The sequence below is a fragment of the Columba livia genome, chromosome 7 (assembly GCF_036013475.1).
Source record: "Columba livia isolate bColLiv1 breed racing homer chromosome 7, bColLiv1.pat.W.v2, whole genome shotgun sequence".
Taxonomy (NCBI): Eukaryota; Metazoa; Chordata; class Aves; order Columbiformes; family Columbidae; genus Columba; species Columba livia.
This window is the reverse complement of record NC_088608.1, coordinates 40,725,512-40,752,479: the sequence shown is the minus strand read 5'-3', so window position 1 is coordinate 40,752,479 and position 26,968 is coordinate 40,725,512. Positions and strand designations below refer to the sequence as shown.

The 26,968-nt window shown below is 50.6% G+C and overlaps 1 protein-coding gene across 1 annotated transcript; it reads left to right on the top strand.

Annotated features, from left to right (window-relative positions):
• The first annotated feature begins 19,289 nt into the window (after positions 1–19,289).
• LOC135579952 (olfactory receptor 14C36-like) lies at positions 19,290–20,222 on the top strand. The gene has a single exon (XM_065070007.1). It carries the CDS (start codon positions 19,290–19,292, stop codon positions 20,220–20,222), a length of 933 nt encoding a protein of 310 aa, XP_064926079.1.
• The last annotated feature ends 6,746 nt before the right edge of the window (positions 20,223–26,968 follow it).

The following is a 26,968-nucleotide window of genomic DNA, read 5'->3' as shown; positions in this document are numbered from 1 at the left end:
CACTGGAGGAAGCACCAACATCCTGGAGTGTTGGCCTGTTACTGGATGACAAGAGTGAAAGTTTTGTGAGACACATGGGAGTGCAGGAAGAGAGTGGTCTATGTGTGGCAGTAAGTGTTTTAAAGGCAAGAAGATCTGAAGAACGTGGGCTGGTCATGCTCATGTGGAATAGGCTGTTTTGTTGTTGGTGGTTGTTGTTGTTTTTTGGTGGGTTTTTTGTTATGTTTGGGGGTTTTGGTTTCGTTTTGTTTGTTTGTTTGTTTGTTTTAATTTAATTTTAGGGCAACAGAAGAAGGAACATGTGCAATTTGGTGCTAGGCCATGGATCCAAATTGAGGATTCAAGCAAGTTTGGGACTGGGAGAGTGTCCTGGTTTTGTTAAAAAACAAGTTTCTCTTTTAGTAAATTTGCCTGTCAGCTAAAGCTTCATGTTAGCTGCATTTTCCTGGAGAACCAGATACATGTTTTGGTAAACCTAGCATTGGAATGCAAACTTATTGATAAGCACAGATGGACATCTCGCGAGAGGGGCAACGAGAAACAAGTGACCAAGAAACTGACCAACTGTGTATAACATCCCATTCACGTGAATGCTTCATATAAAAGTGGGAGATCACGAGGATCTCATCCCTTTTCCTTATGGCGACATTAGGAGAGGATCTTGCGAGTTGTCCCTACGAACTGAGGCCTAGTGACAGGCTGAATCCAGCTCCGGTTGGCTGTAGAGTCCAGTCCAGGACGTTGGTTGCCGGCTCTGCAGTTGCTGGGACTTTCAAGATTGGTTTTGTATATTTTTTGTTATTTTCTCTATTCTTATTAGTAGCATTAGTAAAACATTGTTAATTTTTCCAACTCTCTTCTCTCTGTCCTTCTGTCCCTCCCAATCGCCTGTCCTGAGTGGGAAGGAGGAAGAGAGGGGAGAGGAGGTTAACAATACATCTGCCAGGGTTTTATTGTCACCCCGCAGTCTAAACCCTCGACAGACAGCTTAGGTGACTGAGGACCATTGTCGGGTCGATGAAACAAGCTGGATGGGTTTTGGGGTCCTCACAGGCATTGCCAGCTCCTCAGGAAAACAGAGCCTTGTGGTTAAAGTGACAGCACTTGGCATCAAACCCACACCCAAAACACAGAGACACTCACACTGACAACAGGCAGAGCCTTGAGAAACATTTGATTGAAAGGGTCTTCTTTGCCAGACCCTGGGGGTCAGGGCTTGGACTTTCTGATGATAAACCAACATGAAGGGAAGACATGGCATCAGAGCCACCTCCACGTTGCCTTTACTGCCTGTAACCAGTGAGTCCAGGTTTTTGCTTCACCAGCCTCCAGGGACAGGGACTGTTTGTTTCCTTCACAGCTGTGTCAGTGATGGCCCTTTGTGGGGCCCCAAACACCCTCAGAAACTCAGGTTTTGCTTCTGCCTTTCACTCCCTTAGAGCTTTGTTCATTTTTTCAGTATCTGCAGTTCAGGTTCATGGCAGCAGAGGGCTCATTAACATCCAAAATACCCTTACAAGCCAAGGCTCTCTGAAGCATTTTGCTGAAGGCTTCAAGTCTGGTGTGGATGATTAGGGAGTTTTCAAGAATAGCCAAACAGAGAGCATTTCCATAATAAATAGCTATAAAATAAAATTTCTTCTATTTCCTTCCCCCTCCCCCTGCCCTCATTTACAGAACAGGTGGCATCAGGAATGTTAAATTCATATTGACCAGGAGCATCTCCTGATAAAGACTGAACATGTCAGAAAAGCAGGTTCCTTGAAGCACCACGTGAGTGAAGAGACAGGCCAGTACACCTCAAGAGGAGTCACAATCCTCTGGACCAAGAGGTGGGTGCTCCTGGGAATCTCACATGCCACATCTTACTGATACTTGTGTTCAGGGAGTTGGTCAAATAACCCATCTCCTTTTTCGTAATGGTATCTGAGTTTTCTCAAGTCACCCCTGACTTGAGCCCCATCCACTCCGGGGTGTTCTCCATGCTCTTGCCTTCAGGAACAAAGACCCAGGAGACACTGCTGGTGAAGATGGAGGCAAAGAAGCCACGAAGTACCTCAGTCCTGTCTGATTCTACTCAGCAGCAGGCCCATGTTCTCCCTGTCTATTCTTTTACTGTGAGAGAAGCAGTTTCAGCTCCTCTTGCTGCCCTCACCCTCCCCTGCAGTGACCACACCCAGAGGAGCTCTGGCATCATCCCCACATCCATGGACAAGGTTTCTAAATTCTTCCTTTGCAGCTTCCACCTCCCATGTGCTGCCTTTTTGCCCTGGAGCTCCATCAGATCAGACAAGCAGCCTCATGAGATAAATTATTCTTTGCATGGGTATTTGGAGAGATCATTCTTGTGCTTGGAGCAGGCTGTCCTGTAAGGCTTCTCAGATTTCCTGAGCTTCTTCACCCTTCAGACCTACTTCCATGACACCACCTCTATCAGTCTCCATCCCCCAGTATGACAAAGTCTTCTCCTCTGGAGTCCACCAGTCCATGCTCTGCTGCTGGCCTTCCTCCCTCCTCTCTGGTGCCAGGGACCCCACTGTTTCCTGGTCATGACAGCCAAGGTGGACACTGATGTTCATATTCCTCAAAAGTTCTTCCTTGTTTGCCAATTCCAGATCCAGTGAACATCACCCTTATTGGCCCATCAGGCAGCTGTGTTAAGAAGTTGGCCCAAGATCCTCTGAACTGTTGGCACCTGATGCTTTACCTGGCCAGTGAATGTCAGAGCAATTACAGTTCCCCATAGGAACCTGCTCATTGACAGGAGACATCCTCATGTTGCTGACAGAAGATCTTTTCCACTTGTTTTCCATGACCAAGTAGTTTGTAACATCCAACACTTTGTCGCCCTCTATCGGATTTACATGGCAAAGTCTTGGAACTGGGGGGTGATTGTTCTGGGGGTGAGTGTTCTGCAGTTATCAACTCTCTGAGAAGACAACAGGAGTTGGACGGACATCAGACAGAGAAAATTTCAGCTGGCCCCAAGATGGACTCCACTCCTTGCTAAATCTGAGCTTCTCAGTGATGTTGGCAGCACCTCTGTGTTATTGTATTTGAGGAAGGGTAAAAAATGCTGCACAACAGTGGGAGGGAGAGAGGAGAGAGGAAATGTGAGAGAAACAAGTCTGCAGGCACCAAGGTCAGTGAAGAAGGAGGAGGAGGATGTGCTGCAGGTGCCAGAGCAGAGATTTCCCAGCAGTTCATGATAAAGACCATGGTGAGGCAGGTTAGCCCTTGCGTCAGGCAGAGGTGCGTGATGGAGAAGATAACTGACACTGCAACCCTCAGAAGACCCCACACTGGAGCAGGTAGATGTGCCCTGAAGTAAGCTTTAAACCCCATGGACAGACCAAGCAGGAGCAGGCTTCTAGGAGCAACTGCAGCATGTTGAGAGCAGCCCACACAGAAGCAGGTTTTCTGGCAAGAACTGTGACCCTGTGGGGGGCACATGCTGGATCAGTCTGTTCCTGAAGGACTGCACTGAGGGAAAGGACCCACGCTGGAGCAGTTTGTGAAGAACTACAGCAAATGGGAAGGACCCATGTTGGAGAGGTTCCTGTGGGAGGAACCCCATGCTGATGCACAGGAAGAGAAGCAGAAGGAAGAAGCAACAGACACAAAGCGTTATCAACTGGATGCAACCTGTGCTGTGTTTGCCTGGTGAGTGTGGCTGTGTTTGTCACCTCAGCCATCTGGCATGGCACTGGAGGCTTCTTTATATGCCATTAAATGAGAGCCCTGATGTGTTCAGTGCAGAGATGTGGATGTGATTGAGCTTTGCAGTGACTGGAGCTCTAGTGAGCACTGAGGATAGAGAAAGATCTGTGTCTCTGTTGGCACAGTCCTCCATTTGGTCAGCTCAACAGCTCTGTATGCTCCATGGGGATATTTGACAAAGGCACATCAGTGGCTGGTGTCATTGTAGGTGGCAAAGGATGTCCCCCTTCCCCCTTTGACCTTCAGCTGATACTCAGGAAGAATGAGGGAATTCTCATAATTTTCCATCAGAGCTCACAAACATTGCCCACATCTTGGACCACCACTGGCCCCTCAGTCATCACCAAGGGGCTGTGCCTGAGCGCCTGAGTTCCCACAGAATAAAGACCAGGGGCTCAGAGCCGGTGCTCACATGCAGACAACCCTTTCCTGCACTTCTGAGCTGAACCAAGAGGATTCCGGGGAGGGTGTGGTGTGCATGGGGGGAGCTGGATCCCAGTTCAGCCCAAGGGCTTCCAGCTTGGAAGGAGATGCCTGTGTTGCCTGGGCTGAATCCTGGCCTTGCACAGGTGAAGCCAACCCCTCCCTTTCCCTGTCTGTGTGTCTTTTTGTTATGGTAGAGTAATGGGGAACAGTTACACCTTGCAGTCAACCATGCTCTGGTATGACAAACCATGCTGCAGGAATCAGTGTCTGCCCACACTTTAGTGAGGGATTGCCCATGATTACTGGAGATGACTTCAAAGCACATTACCCTGGAAAGTCTCTGCTGCGTTTCAGGAGCTGTCAGCCCTTGGAGCCCTAAGGGCATCTCAAGGGAGCCCACAGGGGACAGAGAAAGTATTGTCTTTGTGAGTCCTTTGCTGCTGAGCTGAGCTGGGCTCCTGGCACAGAGGGAGCTCATGGAAGTGGCAGCGCTGCAGAGAGACAGCTCTGCCCAGGAGCAGCTCCTCTGCACACACAGCAGGGATGAGGGCTCTGCCTGCAGCACCGAGGGCGGAGGAGCCAGGCAGAGAGAGGTTGAAGGCAGTCTGAGATGGTGAGACAGCTGAGAGCTCAGTGGAGGAGAAACCTTCACAGTCCTTAATGCTGTAAGTCTCTGGGTGCAGGGCGGTGCGGATGAATATCCTGCAATTGTCTCCCAGAGCTGGCACATCCCACGGCTGGTGTGCAGGAGAAGGATGGGCTCCTCAGCAGGGATCCCCTGCATGGACAGGACACAACAGCTGCCTTCTCCCAGCGTCAGGGTGTGAGCTGGGACAGCACCCAGGGGTGCCCAGGGCTGTCCTGCAGAGTAGGGTCCCTGCACCCCAGGGCTGTGCTGGGACAGGGACTCTGCCACCTGCCAGGGTCAGCGCTCAGCCTGCCCAGGGAGATCCCCATGGTGCTGTGGGGAGAAGCTGTGGGTGGAAGGGGATACCACTGTCAGAGAAGGGTCCTGCTGCTTTCAAGAGGGTGCTGTGTGGGTAGGAGCTCCAGATCACCCCCAGAACATCAGCAGAGGTAGCATTTCAAAATAAAAGTCAAGGCATGGGCTACCGTAAAGGTGAAGACCATTTCGTGGTCTGTAGTCTCATCTTTCTTCTAAGATAAAAGGGAAAAGAATTGTCAAGTTGGAAGAAGTCACAGAAGTGTTACAGTGGGAGATCAACCAGAAACCTCACAAAGTCCCTTCACCCACTTCTCTACCCAGAACACCAGCATCACCTTTTCTGGCATCATCAGGCTTTATCTGATCTACTCCTCAGTACCTGCAAACAGGGAAATGCCCCTGGGCACTGCTCAGCTACCAGGAGGTGTGAGCAGACCTGAGCACATCGCGAGTGGGATGGGGTCTGTGACACTGGCAGGAATGAGACACGGGGACAAAGAAATGGTTCCTGGCATTGACAGCTCCAGGCAGCCGAGAGCTACCCCACCCTTCTGCATCCCTCTCTGCTCAGCTGCCCAGGGAAAGAGAAAACAGTTTGGAGAAATGGACTTTGAATCTGGACTTTTCCACACTCACAAAAGTCCATTTTCTTCCTCAAGTATGTTGTTAGGCAGATAATTCTCCAACGGAGAGAGGTGTAAGCACAGGACACGTGCCTGGTGACTCGTGTGCAGACCAGCTTTCCTGATGCTGCAGTAGTGTGCAGGGAGCCCTTCTGTCCCTAAGGGCTCACCTGTGTTCAGGCTGAGAGCAATGTGAAGGAGAAAGACTTCTGCCCCTTCAAAGACAGTGGCCTCAGCAACATAGACCTGATATCACAATACGGATCTGAATGAAATTATTCCAAAGAAAGAGAAGTCATTTTGGGGTTGGTGTTGTGGTTTGGGTTTTTTGGTGTTTTGTTTGGTTTGTTTGTTTGTTGTTGTGGTTTGTTTTTTTTTTTTCCTGGTTTGGCTTTTTTGGTTGATTGTTTGGTTTTTGTTTTTATTTTGGGGGGAACAGCCTAGGATTGCCTTAAATTGCCAATGACTTCTCTTTCAACGGTTCCCCATGCAATGGTCTCTTTGTGGCATTCAGATAACACAAAGATGCTGTAGGACAGGTTTGCATCCTGGAGAGAATCTCACAGCTTGGAAGAAAAACTCAAGGAGATAAACAAGTGTCCATTTGATTAAGGGAGATTCAGCTCACAGAATCACAGAATCACAGAATGTCAGGGACTGGAAGGGACCTCGAAAGATCATCTAGTCCAAGTCCCCTGCCGGAGCAGGAACACCCAGATGAGGTTACACAGGAAGGTGTCCAGGCGGGTTGGAATGTCTGCAGAGAAGGAGACTCCACAACCTCCCTGGGCAGCCTGGGCCAGGCTCTGCCACCCTCACCAGGAACAAGTTTCTTCTCAAATTTAAGTGGAACCTCTTGTGTTCCAGTTTGCAACCATTACCCCTTGTCCTATCATTGGTTGTCACTGAGTAGAGCCTGGCTCCATCCTCCTGACACTCACCTTTTATATATCTGTAAACATTAATGAGGTAACCCCTCAGTCTCCTCTTCTCCAAACTAAAGAGAACCAGCTCCCTCAGCCTTTCCTCACATGGGAGATGCTCCACTCCCTTAATCATCTTCATTGCCCTGCGCTGGACCCTCTCCAGCAGTTCCCTGTCTTTCTGGAACTGAGGGGCCCAGATTGCCCACAGCCCCACAGGTCAGAGAAAAGCTGGGACATGTGTTCCCATGGACACACCTGCAGGAAAGGACCCACATGATCAGGCTGTGACTCTGCAGCTGAAACTGCCATCCCCAGAGAGCCTGACAGCAAGAACAGGGTCACAGCAACAGAACACAGAGCAGTGGAGCAAGAAGGAAAATGCGGTGAGGGTGGGTGTGAGAGAGGCCAGGGCAGAGGCAGCCGGGCGCTCAGACAGCGTCACCCTTCCCCAGCTGTGCAGCCACCTTCCAGACACCAACACTGCCGGGCAGCTGCTCTCAGCCCCTGTGCTCTGCAGAGGAACTGGAGCTCTGGCTGCACAGGAGCTGCTTCATGCCTTGGAGCCCCCGGCCCTGAGGGCAGAGACTTTGCTGGGGGGAGAGGGGGCGAGGGGGCTGCTCAGAGGAGGGGTCTGCACTGCAGGAGGATCATACAGAGCTTTCTGTGTTCTCCCTCCTACAGCATTTCTTGTTTTGTTTTCCTCTCCTTTCTAGATCATATCCCTGCTGTCTGGAGGTTGTCCTCCTGGGAGGTGTTTCCCTGTCCCATGTCTTTTTTCTGTCAGCACCCTCAGATCCCATCCCAACCTCTGTTCCCTCACCCTGGCCCTACAGAGACATGGCTGTTTGCAGGGCTCTGCCTGGGGACATGCTCCTATTTGTAGGTTGGAAAAATGGCATGTCAGAACAACACTGGTGGGTCCAGCAAAGGTGATGCTGGTGCTGTCCGTAGGTAGAGGAGTGGCCGAAGGTCACTTAAGTTTACGGCTCAGCGGTGTCAGTAAGTTGTTGAAGCATGAGAGCTCCTTTTTCTTTTTTCTTCTCCCATTCCACAAGGGAAGCAAACTGAAAACACAGACTCAGAAAAGCTCCTTAGCATTTCAGTAATCCCTGCCTTTACCTTCCCTGTGATAAGTGCCCTCAGAAATGTCCTGCCGTGATCTGGATCTCTGAGCAGCCCTGATCAGTACAGCACACTCTTGAGAACAGGAGGACCTTCTTCTGCCAGGAGTCCTCACAGTGTTTTTGGGATCTCCCCGTGCAGGCTGAGCGCTGACCCTGGCAGGTGGCAGAGTCCCTGTCCCGGCACAGCCCTGGGGTGCAGAGACCCTGCTCTGCAGGACAGCCCTGGGCACCCCTGGCTGCACACACATCTTCGCAATCTGTAGCTATCCATGGGAGAAAGCAGCCATCCTGTCCTTCTGAAGGTGCAGCAGAAAAGTCATGCTCCAACTACATGCTCCATGCTGGAGGAGAAACGGCAAGGCTCCTGACAGATCCCATAGGATGTAGGACATGCCAGCTTTAGAACATCTTTCCAGGAACTGCTGCATTGCCCTGGAGCAGGAGACTTACCATGCTAAGAGTTGTGAAGATATTTCTGCAAGTGAGGTCCTCTCTTTCTTCCCACCCCAGACTGCCTTTAACCTCTCTCTCTTTGGCTCCTCTGCCCTCGGTGCTGCAGGCAGAGCCCTCATCCCTGCTGCGTGTGCAGAGGAGCTGCTCCTGGGCAGAGCTGTCTCTCTGCGGCGCTGCCGCTTCCATGAGCTCCCTCTGTGCCAGGAGCCCAGCCCAGCTCAGCAGCACAGGAGCAGCACAAGGGGGCACTTTCTCTGTCCCCTCTGGGCTCCCTCCAGGTGTCGCTGGGGAAGAACCTGCTGTGAAACTGTCTGAAGTCATCACTGTTGCTTCCTCTCTCAGCTGGCCAGACACACAATTCTAGAAGTGTGATTTCACAGTATCACAGTATCACAGTATGTTTGGGATTGGAAGTGACCTCAAAAGATCATCTAGTCCAATCCCCCTGCTGGAGCAGGAATGTTTAGGTGAGGTCGCACAGGAACATGTCCAGGTGGGTTTTGAATGTCTTCAGAGAAGGAGACTCTACAACCTCCCTGGGCAGACTGTTCCAGTGCTCTGTCACCCTTACTGAGAAGAAGTTTCTTCTCAAATTTAAGTGGAACCTCTTGTGTTCCAGCTTGATCCCATTACCCCTTGTCCTATCATTGGTTGCCACCGAGAAGAGCCTGGCTCCATCCTCATGGCACTCACCCTTTATATATTTATAAACATTAATAAGGTCACCTCTCAGTCTCCTCTTCTCCAAACTAAAGAGAACCAGCTCCCTCAGCCTTTCTTCATAAGGGAGATGCTCCACTCCCTTAATCATCTTCGTTGCCCTACGCTGGACCCTCTCCAGCAGTTCCCTGTCCTTCTGGAACTGAGGGGCCCAGAACTGAACACAATATTCCAGATGTGGTCTCACCAGGGCGGAGTAGAGGGGAAGGAGGACCTCTCTCGATCTACTAGCCACCCCCCTTCTAATACACCCCAGGATGCCATTGGCCTTCCTGGCCACAAGGGCCCAGTGCTGGCTCATGGTCATCCTGTTGTCCACCAGGACCCCCACGTCCCTTTCCCCTACACTGCTCTCTAATATGTAATTTCCCAACCTATACTGGAACCTGGATTTCCCCTCTCAGAGACAAAGTTACCTCTAAATATCATCCTTTTTTGGTTTATTATTACATGGTACAGACAGACAGAGAAAGGGAGGGATCTCCTTTACCCCTGCTGAGGGAAGGAATTCAGCAGACTCAATGGAGGAATCCCATCCTGCATTTCTATTCCCAGAATTTGAAGGAGACTCAGCTCCCTCCCATCTCTGCCACAAACCCACAGGAGGTGGGATTCCTCTTTCCTTTTTTCAGGTGGGCATGGAATAGACAAACAACATAGGCATGTCAGCCTCTTTTCTCAACTCCAGTGCAAATTAATGGAAATGGAAGGCAGGAGTGAGATGTTCAGATGCAAATACCTGGTGACATTTGAGTGTCCAGACGTGGTGCATGGTATGTTCAGGTAACTGCGAGCTATAATGGAGAAGTTCATAAAGACAGGGTAATATCTTAGGGATGATATCTTAGCTTCACTCCACATGTGAAGCTTGGTGTGAAATTCCTTTGACCAAGTGAAAAGACAGCTGATGTCCCAATAAAGGCCAAAAGAACCATTTCCTACTCATTATGTTCACGACAGTTTATAAATATTTTCATATGAACAACTGCAGTCCTATACCATTAGGACAGCTCAGTGTCTCTCTTGTCCATCAGCTGAATTTACCAGCTCTCCAGTGACTACACTGGCAGTTGTCCCATGTTCATCCCCACATTGCCTCATTGAATTCAGGGCAAATATTCAATTTCATGTTCAAATCCAGGCCCATAGAGCTACATGAGATGCCAAGGCTAGCATGGACCACACAGGACCTCCAGGAAATCCATTCCCATTCAGGGCAGCTGTGTCACAAATGCCCCAGACAGCATTGCAGGGTGGGATTTATTGTCTGTGTGCTGTGGGTTGATACAATCAGTGCAAGGCATCAGAGATCAGAGAGGCAAGGTCTGTCTCTTCTCTACCCAACAGCATCAGGCATTGCACAAACAAGCAGCAGATCACACAGGAATCTTTACTCACTCTCCTGATGATACAATCAATGAAAAGACCAAATACTTTAACAGTGTGCCTGGATCCATCTTGTCTGCAAGGTCAGCATCCTCAAGTACAGTGATGGTTCATATCAAAACTCAGTTGAAACTCAAAGAGAAATTCCAGGGCACCCATATAAGCTGTTGCTACTTCAACAACAGCTAAAGAAGAACCCTAAATTCTGTGAGACCACTACTAAATTTAGTAAGACTAGGTGTAGGTAAATCCAAGGTACTTCATGTCTTTGCCTCAGTTACCACCAGCAAGGTCTTCCAGGCCTTTGTGGTTTCAGGCAGGACTCTGGAGTAGAACAACCAGTGGTGGATAGGGATAAAGCCAGGGGTTACATAAGCAAACTGCACCCTTACCAGACCTCGGGACCAGAGGGTTTGCATCCAAGAGTGCTGAGAGAATGCTTTTCCCGAGGACGTGCTGGTCTGTTATGATCCTGGTAAGAAAGGCCCTCAGACTCTTTGAGGTATTTGAAATGTTGTTCTTTAGGTCTAGTACTATAAGAGGAGTCATAAAGACAATCTCACGTCCCTTTAGATGGTGGGAACCCCAGGTGGTGTGGCATTGAGTGAACATCCAAGACAAACACTCTTTCATGGTGCAACAGCTGAGGTACTGTAGCCGAAATGTGTACTGCCAGGAGGTGTCCCTTGTCCTGTCACAGCACTGTGACATTTTTGGATTAAGTGAGATGTGGTGGGACAGCTTGTTTTTCTGGGGTGCTGCAGTGGAGGGATACAGGCTCTGCTGGAGGGTGTAGCAAGGAGGATGAGGACAAGAGGATGCCCCTGTGTGAAGACGGATTTCAGATATATGGAGCTTCTCAATGAGATTGGCAACAAGTTGAGTTAGCCTGTGTGAGTGTGGAGGAGAGGAGAAGTCAGTAAGGGTGACCTGGGATTTCACAGAAGAACTGGTCCACAGCATTGCCCTTGCATAGTGGTAGTGAAAATGTATTGACCATGTGTAGGAAACGGTTGAGAAACCCACTGCCCCAGGCAGCTGCTGCCATGTGCACACAAGCTCTGCTGCCCAGGAGGGTCCCGTAGTGCAGGGGTTGGCAGATGGCAACATAACGATCATAGGCCATGATGGTGAGAAAGGAATACTCAACAGAGATCAAGGAGAGGAAGGGAAAAAAAAAAAAAAGCTGTGTAGCACATCCTCGATAGGAGATAGTCCTGGTGTCCCAAAGGGAATTGGCCATGGATTTGGGGACAATGGTGGAGATGGAGCCCAAGTCGAGGAGGGAGAGGTGAGGAGGAAGAAGTACATGGAGGTGTGGAGGTGCTCATGGAGGGGAGAAGGAGCTCATGTCTGGTGGGGGCTTTCAGCCCTTTTACATCCCTTGATCATCTCCACAACAGCCTGTCCTATGCTGTGGCATCACCTGAACCTCTTTCCCTGCAGGCTGGAGACATCCCCCCTGCTACCCCACCTTGCTCTTGTCTGAGCATCTTCCTTCCTTTGCTGATATCTCTCCATCCTCTCCAACTGTTCCTTGAAGCACAAAGACTTGGGTGATGCTGACTCCCTCTGGGTGACCTGCTCCACCACAGCACTGCCCTTCCAGTCACATTCCTTTCTCTTCATGGCCAGCCTGGACCTCCCAAGCTGCACTTTGTGCCATTATTTCTTTCTCAAGCTCTTTCCCACTATGAAGAAAACTTCCACCATCTCTGAAACCACCCTTCAAGCACTCTCAGGCTACTCCTACACTGCTGCATCCTACCCAGCGCTGCTCAGCCAAAGCAGCCCAGGTCCCTCAGCATCCCACACTATGTGTACTATGTCCCAAACCCTGCCTTGGCAGAGCCCTGCACTCTCCAGTTTCTCCATACTTGTCCAAACTGGGAAGCTGCACACTGGCGCACACCCGTGTGTGTGGGTCACACCAGTGCTGAACCGAATAGGATGAGAACTCCAAGTGGCTGGGTGCCCACGCTCCTCCTAATGCGGCCCCATGTGCAGCTGCCTTGTTCATGGTGAGTGCACCACTGACATGTGTGGCAGCCTTTGTAGTACCCAGGTCCTTCTCCTCAGGTTCACTCCTCAACATGTCAGGTCCTGGTCTGGATGGGGTTGTTCTCCTGTCCCAATACAGAACTCGCCATTTCTCGTTGTAATTCTACAGACCTTTCTGATGGGTAAATCCCAGATTTTCTCCTGGTCTGTACTCTCCCTGGACTGAAGCTCCTTTTGCTCAGCCGTTAATGTTTGCATGCAGGTGGCTTATGCTGATAAGGGTGCCTGTCCCAAGATAACAGCACAAGGAGTTACAGGACACTATGAATACCACCTCCTGGAGAAACTGTGGGGTCTTGTGGGTCTGGTTCTCATAATACCAGAGGTCTGGAGTCGGAGGGGAAGGTTCCCTTCATGTGGGAGAGCAGCAGGAATGCATGGAGCTCTGCCTGGGGACAGATAATATGAGCTGAAAGCTGAGGAGACAGCATGAGAGAGCAGAACAACATGGGCAATGTTGTGGTGGGTGGACATCAGCTACTGCCTCACTGATCAGGAAGAGGAATTAGATGAGGCCTCCTTCAGACAAATGAAAGAAGTCTCATGTTTTCAGGGCTCTGTCCTCATGGCAGACCTAAGATATCCCAATACCTGCAAGGTACCAGCCATCCAGGAGGGTTTTGGAGTTCATTGGTGAGAACTTCCTGATGTGATTGACTGAAGAGTCAATGAGATGAGGTGCCCTGTGGGACTTCAGACTTACAAGCCAGAAAGAGTTGGTCAGGGATGCAACAGTCAGGGACAAGAAAGTAGAGTTGAGGCTCCTGGAAGATGACAACAAGGCAAAGAGCAGGATTTCAGGAGAGCAAGCTTTGGCCTGCTGAGGGACCTACTTGGGTCCTATGGAATATGACCTCGTTGTCTGCAGCATTTTGTCTCTCACATTTCCTCCCTCCTCTCTCCCACCTGCTGTTGTGCAGCGTTTTTTACCCTTTCTCAAATACAGTATCACAGAGGTGCTGCCAACATCATTGAGTGGCTCAGATTTGGCAAGAAGTGGGTCCATCTTGGAGCCAGCTGAAATCGGTTCTGTCTGATGTCAGTCAAAGTCCTGTTGTCTTCTCAGACAGGCGACAACTGTAGCACACTCACACTCACCCCCAGTTCCAAGTCTATGTAAATCCAGTACAGGGTGACAACGTGTTGTATGTTACAAACTACTTGGTCATGGAGAACAAATGGAAATGATCTTCTGTCAGTAACCTGAGGATGTCTCCTGTCAATGAGCAGGTTCCTATGGGGAACTGTAATTGCTCTGACATTCACTGGCCAGGTAAAGCAGCAGGTGCCAGAGGATCTTGGGCCAACTTCTTAACATGACTGCCTGGTGGACCAACAAGGGAGATGCTCAAAGGGATCTGTTACTGGCAAACAAGGCAGAGCTGCTGAGGGACGTGAACAACAGTGTCCACCTTGGCTGCCGTGACCATGAAACAGTGCAGTCTCAGGCACCAGAGGGAAGGGAGGAAGGCCAGTAGCAGAGCACAGGCTGGTGGGCTCCAGAGGAGAAGACTTTGACATACTGGGGGATGGCAGCCAAGTTGGTGACATGGTGACATGGAAGTAGGTCTGAAGGTTGAAGGAGCTCAGGAAATTTGGTAGGCCTTACAGGACAGCCTGCTCCAAGCACAAGAATGATCTCTCCAAGTACCCATGAAAAGCAGCATTTATCTTGTGAGGTTGCTCATCTGATCTGATGGAGCTCCAGGGCAAAAAGGCAGCACACAGTCTTTATCAGGAGACGCTCCTGGTCAATATGAATCAGATATCGCTGATGCCATCTGTTCTGGAAGTGAGGGCATAGGAAAGGGGAAGGAAATCAAATAAATTTGACTTTATAGCTATTTATTATGGAAATGCTCTCTGTTTGGCTGTTCCTGGAAACTCCCTAATCATCCACACCAAACTTGAAGCCTTTAGGAAAATGCAGCAGAGAGCCTTGGCTTGTAAGGGTATTTTGGATGTTAATGAGCCCTCTGCTGCCATGACCCTGACTGCAGATACTGAAAAAATTAACAAACCTCCAATGAATTAAAAGGCAGAAGCAAACTCAAGTTTCTGAGGGTGTTTGGGATCCCACAAAGGGCCATCGCTGACACAGCTGTGAAGGAAACAAACAGTTCCTGTCCCTGGAGGCTGGCGAAGCAAAAACTCAGGCACTGGTTACAGGTGGTAAAGGCGATGGATGCAGAGGTGGCTCTGATGCCATGTCTTCCCTTCATGTTGGTTTATCATCAGAAAGTCCAAGCCCTGACCCCCAGGGTCTGGCAAAGGAGACCCTTTCAATCAAATGTTTCTCAAGGCTCTGCCTGTTGTCAGTGTGAGTGTATCTGTGTTTTGGGTGTGGGTTTGATGCCAAGTGTCACTTTAACCACTAGGCTCTGTTTTTCTGAGGAGCTGGCAATGCCTGTGAGGACCCCAAAGCCCATCCAGCTTCTTTCATAGACCTGACAATGGTCCTCAGTCACCTAAGCCATCCCAGTCCCAAACTTGCTTGAATCCTCAATTTGGATCCATGCCCCAGAACTGAAAGGCACATGTTCTTTCTTCTGCTGTCCTAAAATAAATACATTTAAAAAAAAATAAAAATAAAAGAAAAAATAAAAGAAAAAAATAATAATAAAAAAAAACAACCAAAAAAAACCACCAACCAAACAACAACAACAAGAACAAACACACACACACACACACAAATCAGTCTATTCCACATTAGCATGACCAGCACATGGTCTTCCTCGGGACTTTTTCTTGCCTTTAACACATTTACTGCCACACATAGACCACTCTCTTCCTGCACTCCTATGTGTCTCACAAACCTTTCACTCTTGTCCTCCAGTAATGGGCCAACACTCCAGGAGGGTCATTTCTCTTCCAGTGTCATGGATGACTCCTGAGGACCATCGAAGTGTAGGGACTGTGAGAGGGGAGCAGAGTAAGGTCAGCTCATGGGCCATGACTGAGCATTGCGAGCCCCAGCAGCAGCCATGCCCGATCACCCAGGCACAGCCATGCCCACAGCATATTGATGTCACTACCATATATGATTAGCCCTAGAGAAGCCTGCCTTCTTTCCATAAGCCTCCAAAAACACTTTCTCCTATTCCCCCTCCACCCATAGATATCAACCACATTCCACTTGTGGACTCAGACACGGTTGTAAAGATTTGCTAAAGTCATCAGCCATCACCCTTTTCTACCTCACATCCCCTGACGCTCTCTCCCACTCCTACACATGGCCAGTCACGGCTGCTCAGGGCCTCTTACTCTTCAGAAGAGGCCTTGAACTTATTGGTTCTTCCTGGTGCTTGGTTATAATCTTCCTCGCTCCCTCCAGAGCTCATGGTGAGCTTTCTTGGTCATGACAGGGCCTTTGTATCCATCTCTTATGAAATGGTCGTCTTTTAATGATCACCTGTGCAGAAGGAGCTACCACAGAAAAGCACCAACTATATAAGATCTGATGATGTTGAAGTAAATGCAACAAAACCTTGTTGAGTCACCCCGTAGCTGTGTCTTTCCAGCAAAGAGTTTCTCCTGAAAAAGGGATCCAGCCTCTGTCACTCTCTGGAGAGGCACATGAGAAATGTCCATGTCACCTGGGAACAAAAAGGTTGAATTTTGAAAGACCACTCTTTATCTGAACTTCTTAGGCATGTACTTATGGATGGGGCATCAGGCCTTACAGTGCAGCAGAGACTGGAGTTCTGAGTTCCCTTCTGCGCACCCTACCTTGGCAGTTTATTCCATCCATGTAACAGCTCTGTCTCCAACACTGATGGCTCCAGCAAATCCAGTCAGGTCCCTGGCTGAGGGCATTGCCTTCACATTTGGGCTGAACCAGCCCAGCTCTGACTCATCATAAGGAAACCTGGTACCAAGTGTGCAAGACCCCATATGTGCAAAGGTTTTGTTTCAGAGCACAGACATGACATGGCTAAAAGATTGTTGAATGTCTCTCTAGACCTAGGAGTATAAAAGCAGAATAAAATGTCTAAATTCATTCAACTGAAGATATTCCTCCCCCAGCTTGAAGAAATTAGATCCTTTGCTGTAACATCCCTGGTGTCCTGTCTAATGATGGGACAAGAAAACATTCTTTTCTTGCCAATTTATTTTTTAATACGAAGAATACAATGCTGGAAAGAAGTGTCTCTGCAGAGGAGAGAGAATCAACATCACTGATTACTTCAGGTTGTTTCAAAGGATGTGCCCCTGGAGCCCCAGGGACACCTGGAGGGAGCCCAGAGGGGACAGAGAAAGGGACATCATGTGCTGCTCCTGTGCTGCTGAGCTGGGCTGGGCTCCTGGCACAGAGGGAGCTCATGGAAGCGGCAGCGCTGCAGAGAGACAGCTCTGCCCAGGAGCAGCTCCTCTGCACACGCAGCAGGGATGAGGGCTCTGCCTGCAGCACCGAGGGGAGAGGAGCCAAAGAGAGAGAGGGGAAATGCAGTCTGGGGTGGGAGCATGCTGAGAGCTCACTGGGAGATAAATCTTCACAGATATTGAGTCTGTGGCTGCAGGGCATTGCATTTGCAAATCATGGTAGAATCTCTGAAAACTGTCACATTGCAGAGCCTGCAAGAGATGTAAGTACAACGCCCAGAGATACTCTGATGCAGAGGCAAAGGATGTGCTGCAGAGCAGGGATCACCTCCTGCACTGTCAGAGGGACAAGATGTGAATGCTGCCTTCTCCCAAGGATGGCTGTGGGTTGTGAATGTAAATGTGTACCCAGGGGTGCCCAGGGCTGTCCTGCAGAGCAGCGTCCCTGCACCCCAGGGCTGTGCTGGGGCAGGGACTCTGCTGCCTGCCAGGGTCAGCGCTCAGCCTGCCCGGGAAAATCCCCACGGTGCTGTGGGGAGAAGCTGTGGGTGTAAGAAGTGACGCCTTCATAGAAGGGTCCTTCTGCTGTTGAGGAATATTTTGTTGGTTGAGGCTGCTCAGAGCTTCAGCTCACTCCCACAATATTTCCAAAAGTAGGTTTCATAAAGGAGGTCAAGACAAGTGTTAACAGCAATATAAGAAACTTTCCTGAGTCTGTGTTTTAGATTTCCTGCTCTTTGGAAATGGCAAAACATAAATGGAAAAGGAGTTCTTAATTTTAAACAAGTCCTTGTGACTCCTGAACTGTAACTATGGGTGATCAGTAGGATTGCTAGGAGGTTCCTGACATGCCTTCAGCCAGTCCCCAGCCTGTGGGAGACACCAGCATTACCTTGGCTGGATATCAGGCAAAACATCTGGCATGTCCTTTTTTCTGACCTGCAAACAGAAGTATGTGCCCAGGCAGTGCCCTGCAAACAGGCAGGATTCTGTAGGGCCAGGGTGAGTGCACAGTCTGTGGGATGGGGTCTGTGAGCACTGACGGGGATAAAACAGGACACAGGAAAATATCTCCCAGGGAGGGAATCTCCAGAATGCAGGGTTGTGATATGGGAAGGAAAGGAAACTAAAACAAGAAATGTTGTAGGAGTGTCCCGAGGGAGTGTCCATCACAGGGAGGGAGAATTCTGAAAACTCACTTTGATCTCCTCCAATGGAGAGTCCTACTCTGAGCAGCCCCCTCGCCCCCTCTCCCCCCAGCAAAGCCTCTGCCCTCAGGGCCAGGGGCTCCAAGGCATGAAGCAGCTCCTGTGCAGCCAGAGCTCCAGTTCCTCTGCAGAGCACAGGGGCTGAGAGCAGCTGCCCAGTGAGGTTGGTGTCTGGGAGGTGGCTGCACAGCTGGGGAAGGGTGACGCTGTCTGAGTGCCCGGCTGCCTCTGCCCTGGCCTCTCTCACACCCACCCTCACCGCATTTTCCTTCTTGCTCCATTGCTCTGTATTCTGTTGCTGTGATCCTGTTCTTGCTGTCAGGCTCTCTGGGGATGGCAGTTTCAGCTGCAGAGTCACAGCCTGATCTTGTGGGTCCTTTTCTGCAGGTGCGTCCATGGAAACACGTGTCCCAGCTTTCCTCTGACCTGTGGGGCTGTGGGCAATGCAGTCTGTGGGGCTGGGGAATGAGCTGAATCTCCCTGAATCAAATGCCATCATTAGGACTCTTGGCTGTCTCCTTGAGGCATCCTTCCAAGCTGTGAGCTTCACTCCAGGATAAAAATCTGTCCCACAGAATCCTTGTGTTATCTGAAACCCCAAGGACAGTCACAGAGATACTGCGACAGAGAAAATGCTGTTAGGTTTGTGAGATGAGCCACGTGTGTCCTGGGCTGAACCTGGGATGCTGAGACCTTAGCAAAGGGTGAGACATGTCATGGTCTGAGGTGGATCCCTCTGCTCTCAGCAGTGCCTGATGGCTTTTCAGGTCAACATGGGAGTGTGATCAGCCTCCATCTCAGAAAGGTGCCAGCCCAGGGCAGCTGGAGCAAGACAGAGGGACAGACCAGCTCGTCTCACTGTGCAGTAAGCCACAGACAACGTCTTGCATCACAGGACTCATGCTGTTCTCCCCCAGTGCAGCAGAAACGCTAAGGGTTTCTGACACCCAAGAACCCTCTCAAGGTGAAATTGGGTGGAAGCTATAAAACTCTAGAACTCTGAAACTGCCCTTACCATTCCCGTATCTTATCACAAAGAGTGCAGATGCTGACCGGCCTGTCGGCATTAGCAGTGGTTTGCACTTGACAATGTTGAACACCAGGACTGGCCACCTCCCCTGCCCACTTCTTTAGAGTCAGGCTGACTTATCAGGAACCCATGGTAGAGGGCCAGTTCTTCATCAGATGCTTATCAAGCACCAACCAGGGCTCCAGCTACAAAGCTGAAGGCGGTCTCCAGGAAAAAGAAAAGTGTCTGTGTGTGACAGTGGGGCTTCTATGGGAAATGGCTTTGATTTTGCTCAGAGAATTCTTTTGTAGCTTGTCATTGTCTTTTTCTCCTATGACATTGTCCTCATGCCCATCGGCAGCAAATGTCCAACAGCAGCTCCATCACCCAGTTCCTCCTCCTGGCGTTCACAGACACACGGGAGCTGCAGCTCTTGCACTTCTGGCTCTTCCTGGGCATCTACCTGGCTGCCCTCCTGGGCAACGGCCTCATGATCACCACCATAGCCTGGGACCAGCACCTCCACACCCCCATGTACTTCTTCCTCCTCAACCTCTCCATGCTCGACCTGGGCTTCATCTCCACCACTGTCCCCAAGTCCATGGCCAATTCCCTCTGGGACACCAGAGCCATCTCCTATCAAGAATGCACTGCCCAAGTTTTAATGGTCGTCTTCTTCTTTGGAGCAGAGCTTTCTCTTCTCACCATCATGTCCTACGACCGCTATGTTGCCATCTGCAAACCCCTGCACTACGGGACCCTCCTGGGCAGCAGAGCTTGTGTGCACATGGCAGCAGCTGCCTGGGCCAGTGGCTTTCTCAATGCTCTGCTGCACACGGCCAATACATTTTCACTGCCGCTCTGCAAGGGCAATGCTGTGGACCAGTTCTTCTGTGAAATCCCCCAGATCCTCAAGCTCTCCTGCTCAGACACCTATTTCAGGGAAGCTGGGCTTCTGGTGGTTAGCGTCTCTTTAGGATTTGGGTGTTTTCTATTAATCATACTGTCCTATGTGCAGATCTTCAGGGCCGTGCTGAGGATCCCCTCTGAGCAGGGACGGCACAAAGCCTTTTCCACGTGCCTCCCTCACCTGGCCGTGGTCTCCCTGTTTATCAGCACTTCCATGTTTTCCTACCTGAAGCCCCCCTCCATCTCCTCCCCAAGCCTGGACCTGGTGGTATCTTTTCTGTACTCAGTGTTGCCTCCAGCAGTGAACCCCGTAATCTACAGCATGAGGAACCAGGAGATGAAAGTGGCACTGGAGAAGCAGATTCAATCATTTTTCTGTCAGCAGTAATAAGTTACCCATGTGTCTTCAGAAGTTATTTCCAGTTCATCTCAGGAATCTCCTGCGCATTGAGCATTTGATCTGTGATAACCATGTTTGTCAAGGAATTTCTTCATCCATGGCACTTCTCCAGAGGCATGAAGCCAGCCTCTCTGACTCAGAGGCCTGTGTCTAATGAATGGTCAGGATCTGTTGATCTAACAACCTGGGGAAGGGGCTCTGCTTGTGTCTCTGCAGGTTCTCAAGTGAAATGGATACTGTCAACATGTGTACGACCTTGTTGCCTTCTCCTTGGAGTCTCTGGGTGGCCCATCAGCAGAGGCCTGATTCAGCAAGAAAACGTATGGCTTACCTTAGCGAACTTAACCCATGCAGCTATTTTCTGTGCTTCTTTATCCACACCAACAGATCCTTTTCGTACATGCTTAGTAGGAGTACCAGCAACAGAACAACATTTAGGTAACTTATACAATGAAACTGTTAGAAGCAATTGCACCAAGCCAGGAGTTATGCAGCCATTGTGGTGGTGTCGGGAAACTTGGAGACAGACTGCCTGGGAAAAAGCTACATGGTACCGTGATAAATTGTATAAGTTTAATGATTTTCCTGCATTGCCCCTTGAACCACAGGAATTAGACATCATGGGAACCTTACAGGTACCTATTTGCTTTTATCTAAATTTCACAACATGTCGGTATATAAATAGTTTAGGGTTTGATGTGTCCCCTACAGGGTTGTATGCCAGTCACTCCCTGTGGTGCAACACCACAAATCACTCTTGGAACAGATCCCGTAGGTTTACCTGAGGATTTGGTTTTGATCTGCGGGCAGCGAGCATGGAAGAGCATCCCGGCAAGAGCATTAGGAGGGCCTTGAGACTTCGGACAACTAACATTCTTTCACCCTGACATTTTACCACACAACAGAGCCGTATGGCAAAAACAAGACATACATCAGCTCTCAGAGTCCTGTAACTCAAACACAGAATTTTGGAATAAAGCTCAGAGAGTTTCAGCAAGCCTTTTTTCATCTGTAGGTACTGCACATGCACTTACAACTTTAAAAAAAAATAGACTGCTGTCTCACAAAAGAAGCTAAAGCTATGAGCCCAGCCCTGGGTTGTCTTTTAACAGATGTCAGTGCTGTCAGACATGCTTCGCTGCAAAACAGAACTGCCAGTGATTTCTTCTTATTAGCTCAAGGTCATGGCTGTCAGGAGTTCAAAGGAATGTGTTGCATGAACCTCAGTGATCACTCAGAATCCATCCACACCAGCTCCTCCAGGGCTTCTCTGGGATGTCTTGGGTCTGCCTGGGGCCAGCTCTGGCCATGGGCATGGCAGGACGCTGCTGTTTCTCCTGCCCTGGGGCACTGTGACTGCTGCGATGCTGGGTGCTGGCCCTGTGACATGGGGGTGATGGGGCCCCCAGGTGCAGCCCCCCTACCGCCCCTCTCCCCAGCACCCTTTGGAGGAGCCCTTGAGGTGCTGTCCCCAAGGGTCTCTGTGCCCATGAGGCCCAGGGGACTGTCCCTGCCCTTAGTGGCCAGGTGCTGGGCACAGCTGCTGAATGTCCCTGACACTTCCTTTGCCATTCACATGGTTTATAGGTTCTTCGTAGGTTGTTTTGGGTTTGTTGGTTTAGTTTGGTTGGTTTGCGGTGGCTCTTTCAGGTTGGTTGGTTCTGGCTGTTTTGGTTTAGGTTGGTTATTTGTCTGGGGTTGGTTTAGGTCATTTGCTTTAGGTTGTCTGAGGCTGGTTGGCTGCTTGAGGTTCGTTGTTTAGAGTCGGTTGACTTTGGAGCCTTTTTTTAACACATTTTCTAGGTTCTTTATAAGTCTTCCTTTTTTTCCAGCTTCTTTGTTTGTAGCTTCTCAGTTTGTAGCTTCTTTGTTTCTACATTCTTTTTCGTCAGCTTTTGTGTTTCTACCTTGTTTGTTTCTACCCTGTTTGAATGCTCATTTAAGTTTGTTTTAGCTCGGTTTATATTACTTAGTTTTGGGTGTTTTTTAAGGCTGGTTGTTTGACGGGTGAATTTTGGGTTGGTTGGTTTATGCTGAATTAGTTACTTTATGGGTGATTTGTAGGGTGTCTGTAGCCCATTTCCGGTTGGTTGGTTTCTGTTGCTGAAGATTGGTGAAGTTGAGTTTAGGTTGTCTTAGGTTGTTTGGTTTAGCTTTGTTGGGTTAGCTTGGTTTAGGTTCGTTAGTTTAGGATTTATGTCATTTTGTGAAGGTTGATCTGTGTTGTTTCATGCAGGTGGAAGCATAGGGAGCAGATTTCTTCCCCTCTGGGCAGCTGCCTTATATTCTGAAGATGTGGATATAGCTTTATTCTCAATAAGTGTATCCTTGGTATTTAGTTTCAGTAATTTGCTCTCTCAGTAATTATTCCACAGGAGGTCATGTTAACAATGAATTACTTTCCTGAGAATGAGCTCTGGGTGGGGAACGGAACCATCATACGGAACACACGCATGATTAACAGTAATCAACTGAGACTTCGCTCTCAATTGAGAACAAAGTATTAGAGCAGTAAACAAACGGTGACAATGAAAATAATCAACAATATGGGACGATGGATGAATGGGATGAAAATAACACTAGTGCAGGGCATTGCAAAAGACTAATAAAATAATCGAACCTCACCGAGTGAAAGTTAATATTAATTCTAATAATCCAAAGGCAATTAATTAATGATGACTCGCTGACACCGGTTCGATCATCGAAAGCGCCACGGGGAGTCATGGTAGGTTGGGCAGCCGGGTGCCTGTCCAGGAGTGCCCAGGCCAGATCTGCCACAGCACAGCCCGGCCCCACTCCCCAGGGCTGTGATGGGCCCTGGCGAGGCCGCGGGGGCTCCAGCCCCTTCTCATGGACACAGCAGCGCCGGGGCCGGTACCGGGTTCCTCGAGGCGGCAGAACCGGCGCGGCCGCCATGCTCCAAACCCCGCCCACGGCCCACCCCGCGGCCCAGCGCCAGCCAATGAGCGCCAGCAGCGGCGCAGCCCAGGGCTGGGATTGGTCAGCGCTGCTGCAGGGCTCGGTCTGTCAGGGAGTGGCTGCACTCAGCCGCTCAGCCCCGGGACGGGCAGTGGCGGCTCATGGAGAGGCCAGGGAGGGCACAGCGCGGGTCAGGGGCGGCTCCGCTCCCCACCGGGCCTGGGCCGTGTGGCCCGTGGGTCCCCGGGCTCCTCTCTCCGGTGATCCCCCCATGCTGTCCCCTGGGCCAGGGTGGATGTCCGTGTTGCGTCGAGTTGCCGCTGGAGCAGGACGAGGATGTAGGGGGGTGGCCCCCAGAGCCCCCCCAGCCCAAGGCCCCAGGGCCGGGGCAGCCGGCCTCTCCATGAGCCGCCAAGTGAAGGTGAATAACCATGAAAGAAAGAGGAAGACTGCCCCGTCCATGGAGCTCTGCAGAAGGAGCGTGGAGCCGTACATCATGAGGCGATATAGTTGGCATCAGCACGTAGAGAAGACTTTTGTAGGGAAGACTTTGAAGGGAGCGGCCTGACTCCATGCAGCTGAAAACCTGAGAGCTGGCAGTGTGCTGAAGGGATGGGGAGAAGTGTCCTGGGCTGAACAGAAACCTGTGGATGACACAAGGTTGGAGAGATGTGCTTTGCAGAGACTGGCAGGAGTCCTTCCCAGGGATGAGCGGGATGAGCTTTGGACACAAGCAAAAATAAAGCGGCTCTCAAGCATGGTTTGGAATTAGTGCCACTGTCACTAATAAGAGAAAGAGGACCGTGCCATAAGGGAACTCCTTGTTCTTCAGGAGAAAAACTGAAGCTTTTTCATGTCCTTACTTGTCAAAGCAGGTGTAATTTTTCAATAGTTAACTTCTGGTATCACAGAATCCCAGAATGTCAGGGGTTGGAAGGGACCTGGAAAGCTCATCCAGTGCAATCCCCCCATGGAGCAGGAACACCCAGATGAGGTTACACAGGAAGGTGTCCAGGCGGGTTGGAATGTCTGCACAGAAGGAGACTCCACAACCTCCCTGGGCAGCCTGGTCCAGGCTCTGCCACCCTCACCAGGAACAAGTTTCTTCTCATCTTTAAGCGGAACCTCCTGTGTTCCAGTTTGAACCCATTTCCCCTTGTCATACCACTGGTTGTCACCGAGAAGACCCTGGCTCCATCCTCCTGACACTCCCCCTTTCCATATTGATCCCCATGAAGGACTCACGCCTCAGTCTCCTCTTGTCCAGCTCCAGAGCCCCAGCTCCCTCAGCCTTTCCTCACACGGGAGATGCTCCACTCCCTTCAGCATCTTGGTGGCTGTGCTGGACTCTCTCCAGCAGTTCCATGTCCTGCTGGAACTGAGGGGCCACAACTGGACCCAATATTCCAGGTGAGGTCTCCCCAGGGCAGAGTAGAGGGACAGGAGAACCTCTCTGACCTACTGACCACCCCCCTTCTAATCCACCCCAGGTACCATTGGCCTTCCTGGCCACAAGGGCCCAGTGCTGGCTCATGGTCATCCTGCTGTCCACCAGGACCCCCAGGTCCCTTTCCCCTACGCTGCTCTCTAATAGGTCATTCCTCAACTTATACTGGAACTTGGGGCTGTTCCTACCCAGATTCAAGACTCTGCACTTGCCCTTGTTATATTTCATTACATTTTTCCCCGCCCAACTCTCCAGCCTGTCCAGGTCTCTGGATGGCAGCACAGCTTCCAGTGTCAGCCACTCCTCCCAGCTCGGTGTCATCAGCAAACTTGCTGACAGTCACTCTATTCCCTCATCCAAATCATTGATGAATATTTTGAATAATACAGGCCCCAGTACTGACCCCTGAGGCACTGCACTAGATACAGTCCTCCAACTGGACTCTGCCCCATTGACCACGACTCTCTGGCTTCTTCCCTTCAGCCAGTTCGCAGTCACCTCACTACCCGGTCATCCAGACGGCACTCCCTCAGTTTAGCTGTGAGGATGCTGTGGGAGACTGTGTCAAATGCCTTACTCAAGTCAAGGTAGATCACGTCCACCGCTCTGCCATCATCCATCCATCTTGTTATGTCCTCAAAAAAGTCAATGAGGTTGGTCAAGCACGACTTCCCCTTGGTGAGGCCATGTTGACTGCCCCTAATGACCCTCTTATCCTTGATATGCCTTGAGATGGCACCAAGCATAAGTCATTCCAGCCGTTTCCCAGGGATGGAGGTGAGCCTGACTGGTCTATAGTTACCCAGGTCCTCCTTCTTGTCCTTTTTGAAGACTACAGTGACATTTGCTTTCCTGCAGTCCTCAGGCACCTCTCCCGTTTCCCAAGACTTGGCAAAGATGATGAAGAGTGGTCCAGCAATGACCTCAGCCAGCTCCCTCAGCATCCGCGCGTGGAGGGGTTTCTGTTAGACGGAGATATATTGTTGAATTAGTCAGGCCCAAAGGAATCTCAAGGCCACTCCAAAAAGCTGAAAACAGGACCTGCTCTGGGAGAGAGGCATTTCTACAATAACAAGGCCTCAACGTGACGTAAATCAACGGACCTGTCATCAGTGGGACTCCAGCGTGTGGACAGCTCGGGAACATAGATGATATCCAATGAGTGAATACATGCTTGGAGCGTGGACGTGCGATCGGAGAATAGTTGCATATATAAGGAAGCTTGTTTCTGTAATAAATGGCTTTGCGTGATTCACATTAAATCGGAATGCTGAGTCCTTTATCGTTCCAACAGCATGGAAGGGGTTTTGGGAAAGGGACCAATGGGGCAGTCTCTGGTAGGGTATCAGACACCCCAGGGTGAGGCTGGGTGACATTCTGGTGAGCTGAAACCTCCAAAGGCGGGGATCACCGAGAGTCCCCGGGTGTCCTGCTGCAGGGCAGCACCACCCGCCTGCTCAGTTTTTCCTAATGCTCCGTTCAAAGCTCCCTGGAGGGTGTTGGTGGCTGCTGCCTCTGTCCCACCAGCCGCCACTGCAGAAGGGTTTGCCTCCCCCATCATCTCCCCAAGCAGGAGTCGCTGCTTTTCCAGTGCCCTGTGTCCCCTTCAGCAGACTGAAGAGGCCCAATTGACTGAGCTGCTCCACAAAGCTCAAGTGCCCCTGACCCCACCATGACAGATGTTCCTCTGGACCTTCACCCGTGTCGTGGTTTAACCCGAGCTGGCAACACAACCGCGGCAGCTGATCACTCACCCCCTACCCCTTCCCCTCCCAATAGGGGAGAGAATCGAAAGTGAAGGGAGAAATTTGGACTGAGAGAAACACAGTTTAGTAAAATAAAAAAATGCTAAGAGACTTCTAGTAAATATAGATAAACCCATCATAACTCCCACGCCCTTCTCCTCAGGACTGCTCAGCCGGTCACATCCCAGCCTGTCCCGGGACACCAGGTGTGCTCCGCCCCCAGCGCACACCTTGCGCCTTGGCCTTGTAAGACTTGCAGAGGCTTTTGTTGGCCAAATCCACCACGGTGTCCAGGTTCCCCTGCACGGAAACCACAGTGTGTGACCATTTAATGATTCTGGGGCGTGGCCGGAGCGCGATGACGTCACAAACAAGCCCCGCCCCCGGCAGGCTCCGTCCCTGGCGTTTCCAGGACGCGCAGGCGCAGCTCAGTCCTGTTCTGGACGCGGAGCGGAGCGGACGGCGAAGGCGAGGGGAGGAGTCAGTGGGCCGAGCCGAGCGCGAGCGACCGCAGCGAAGGGCGGGACTTGAGGAGAAGGCGCGGGAAGCGTGTGTGGTGGTGGAGAGGGAGAGGCCGAGAGACCGGCGCAACCTCGAGGCGGTGGCACGTGCGGCGACACGCC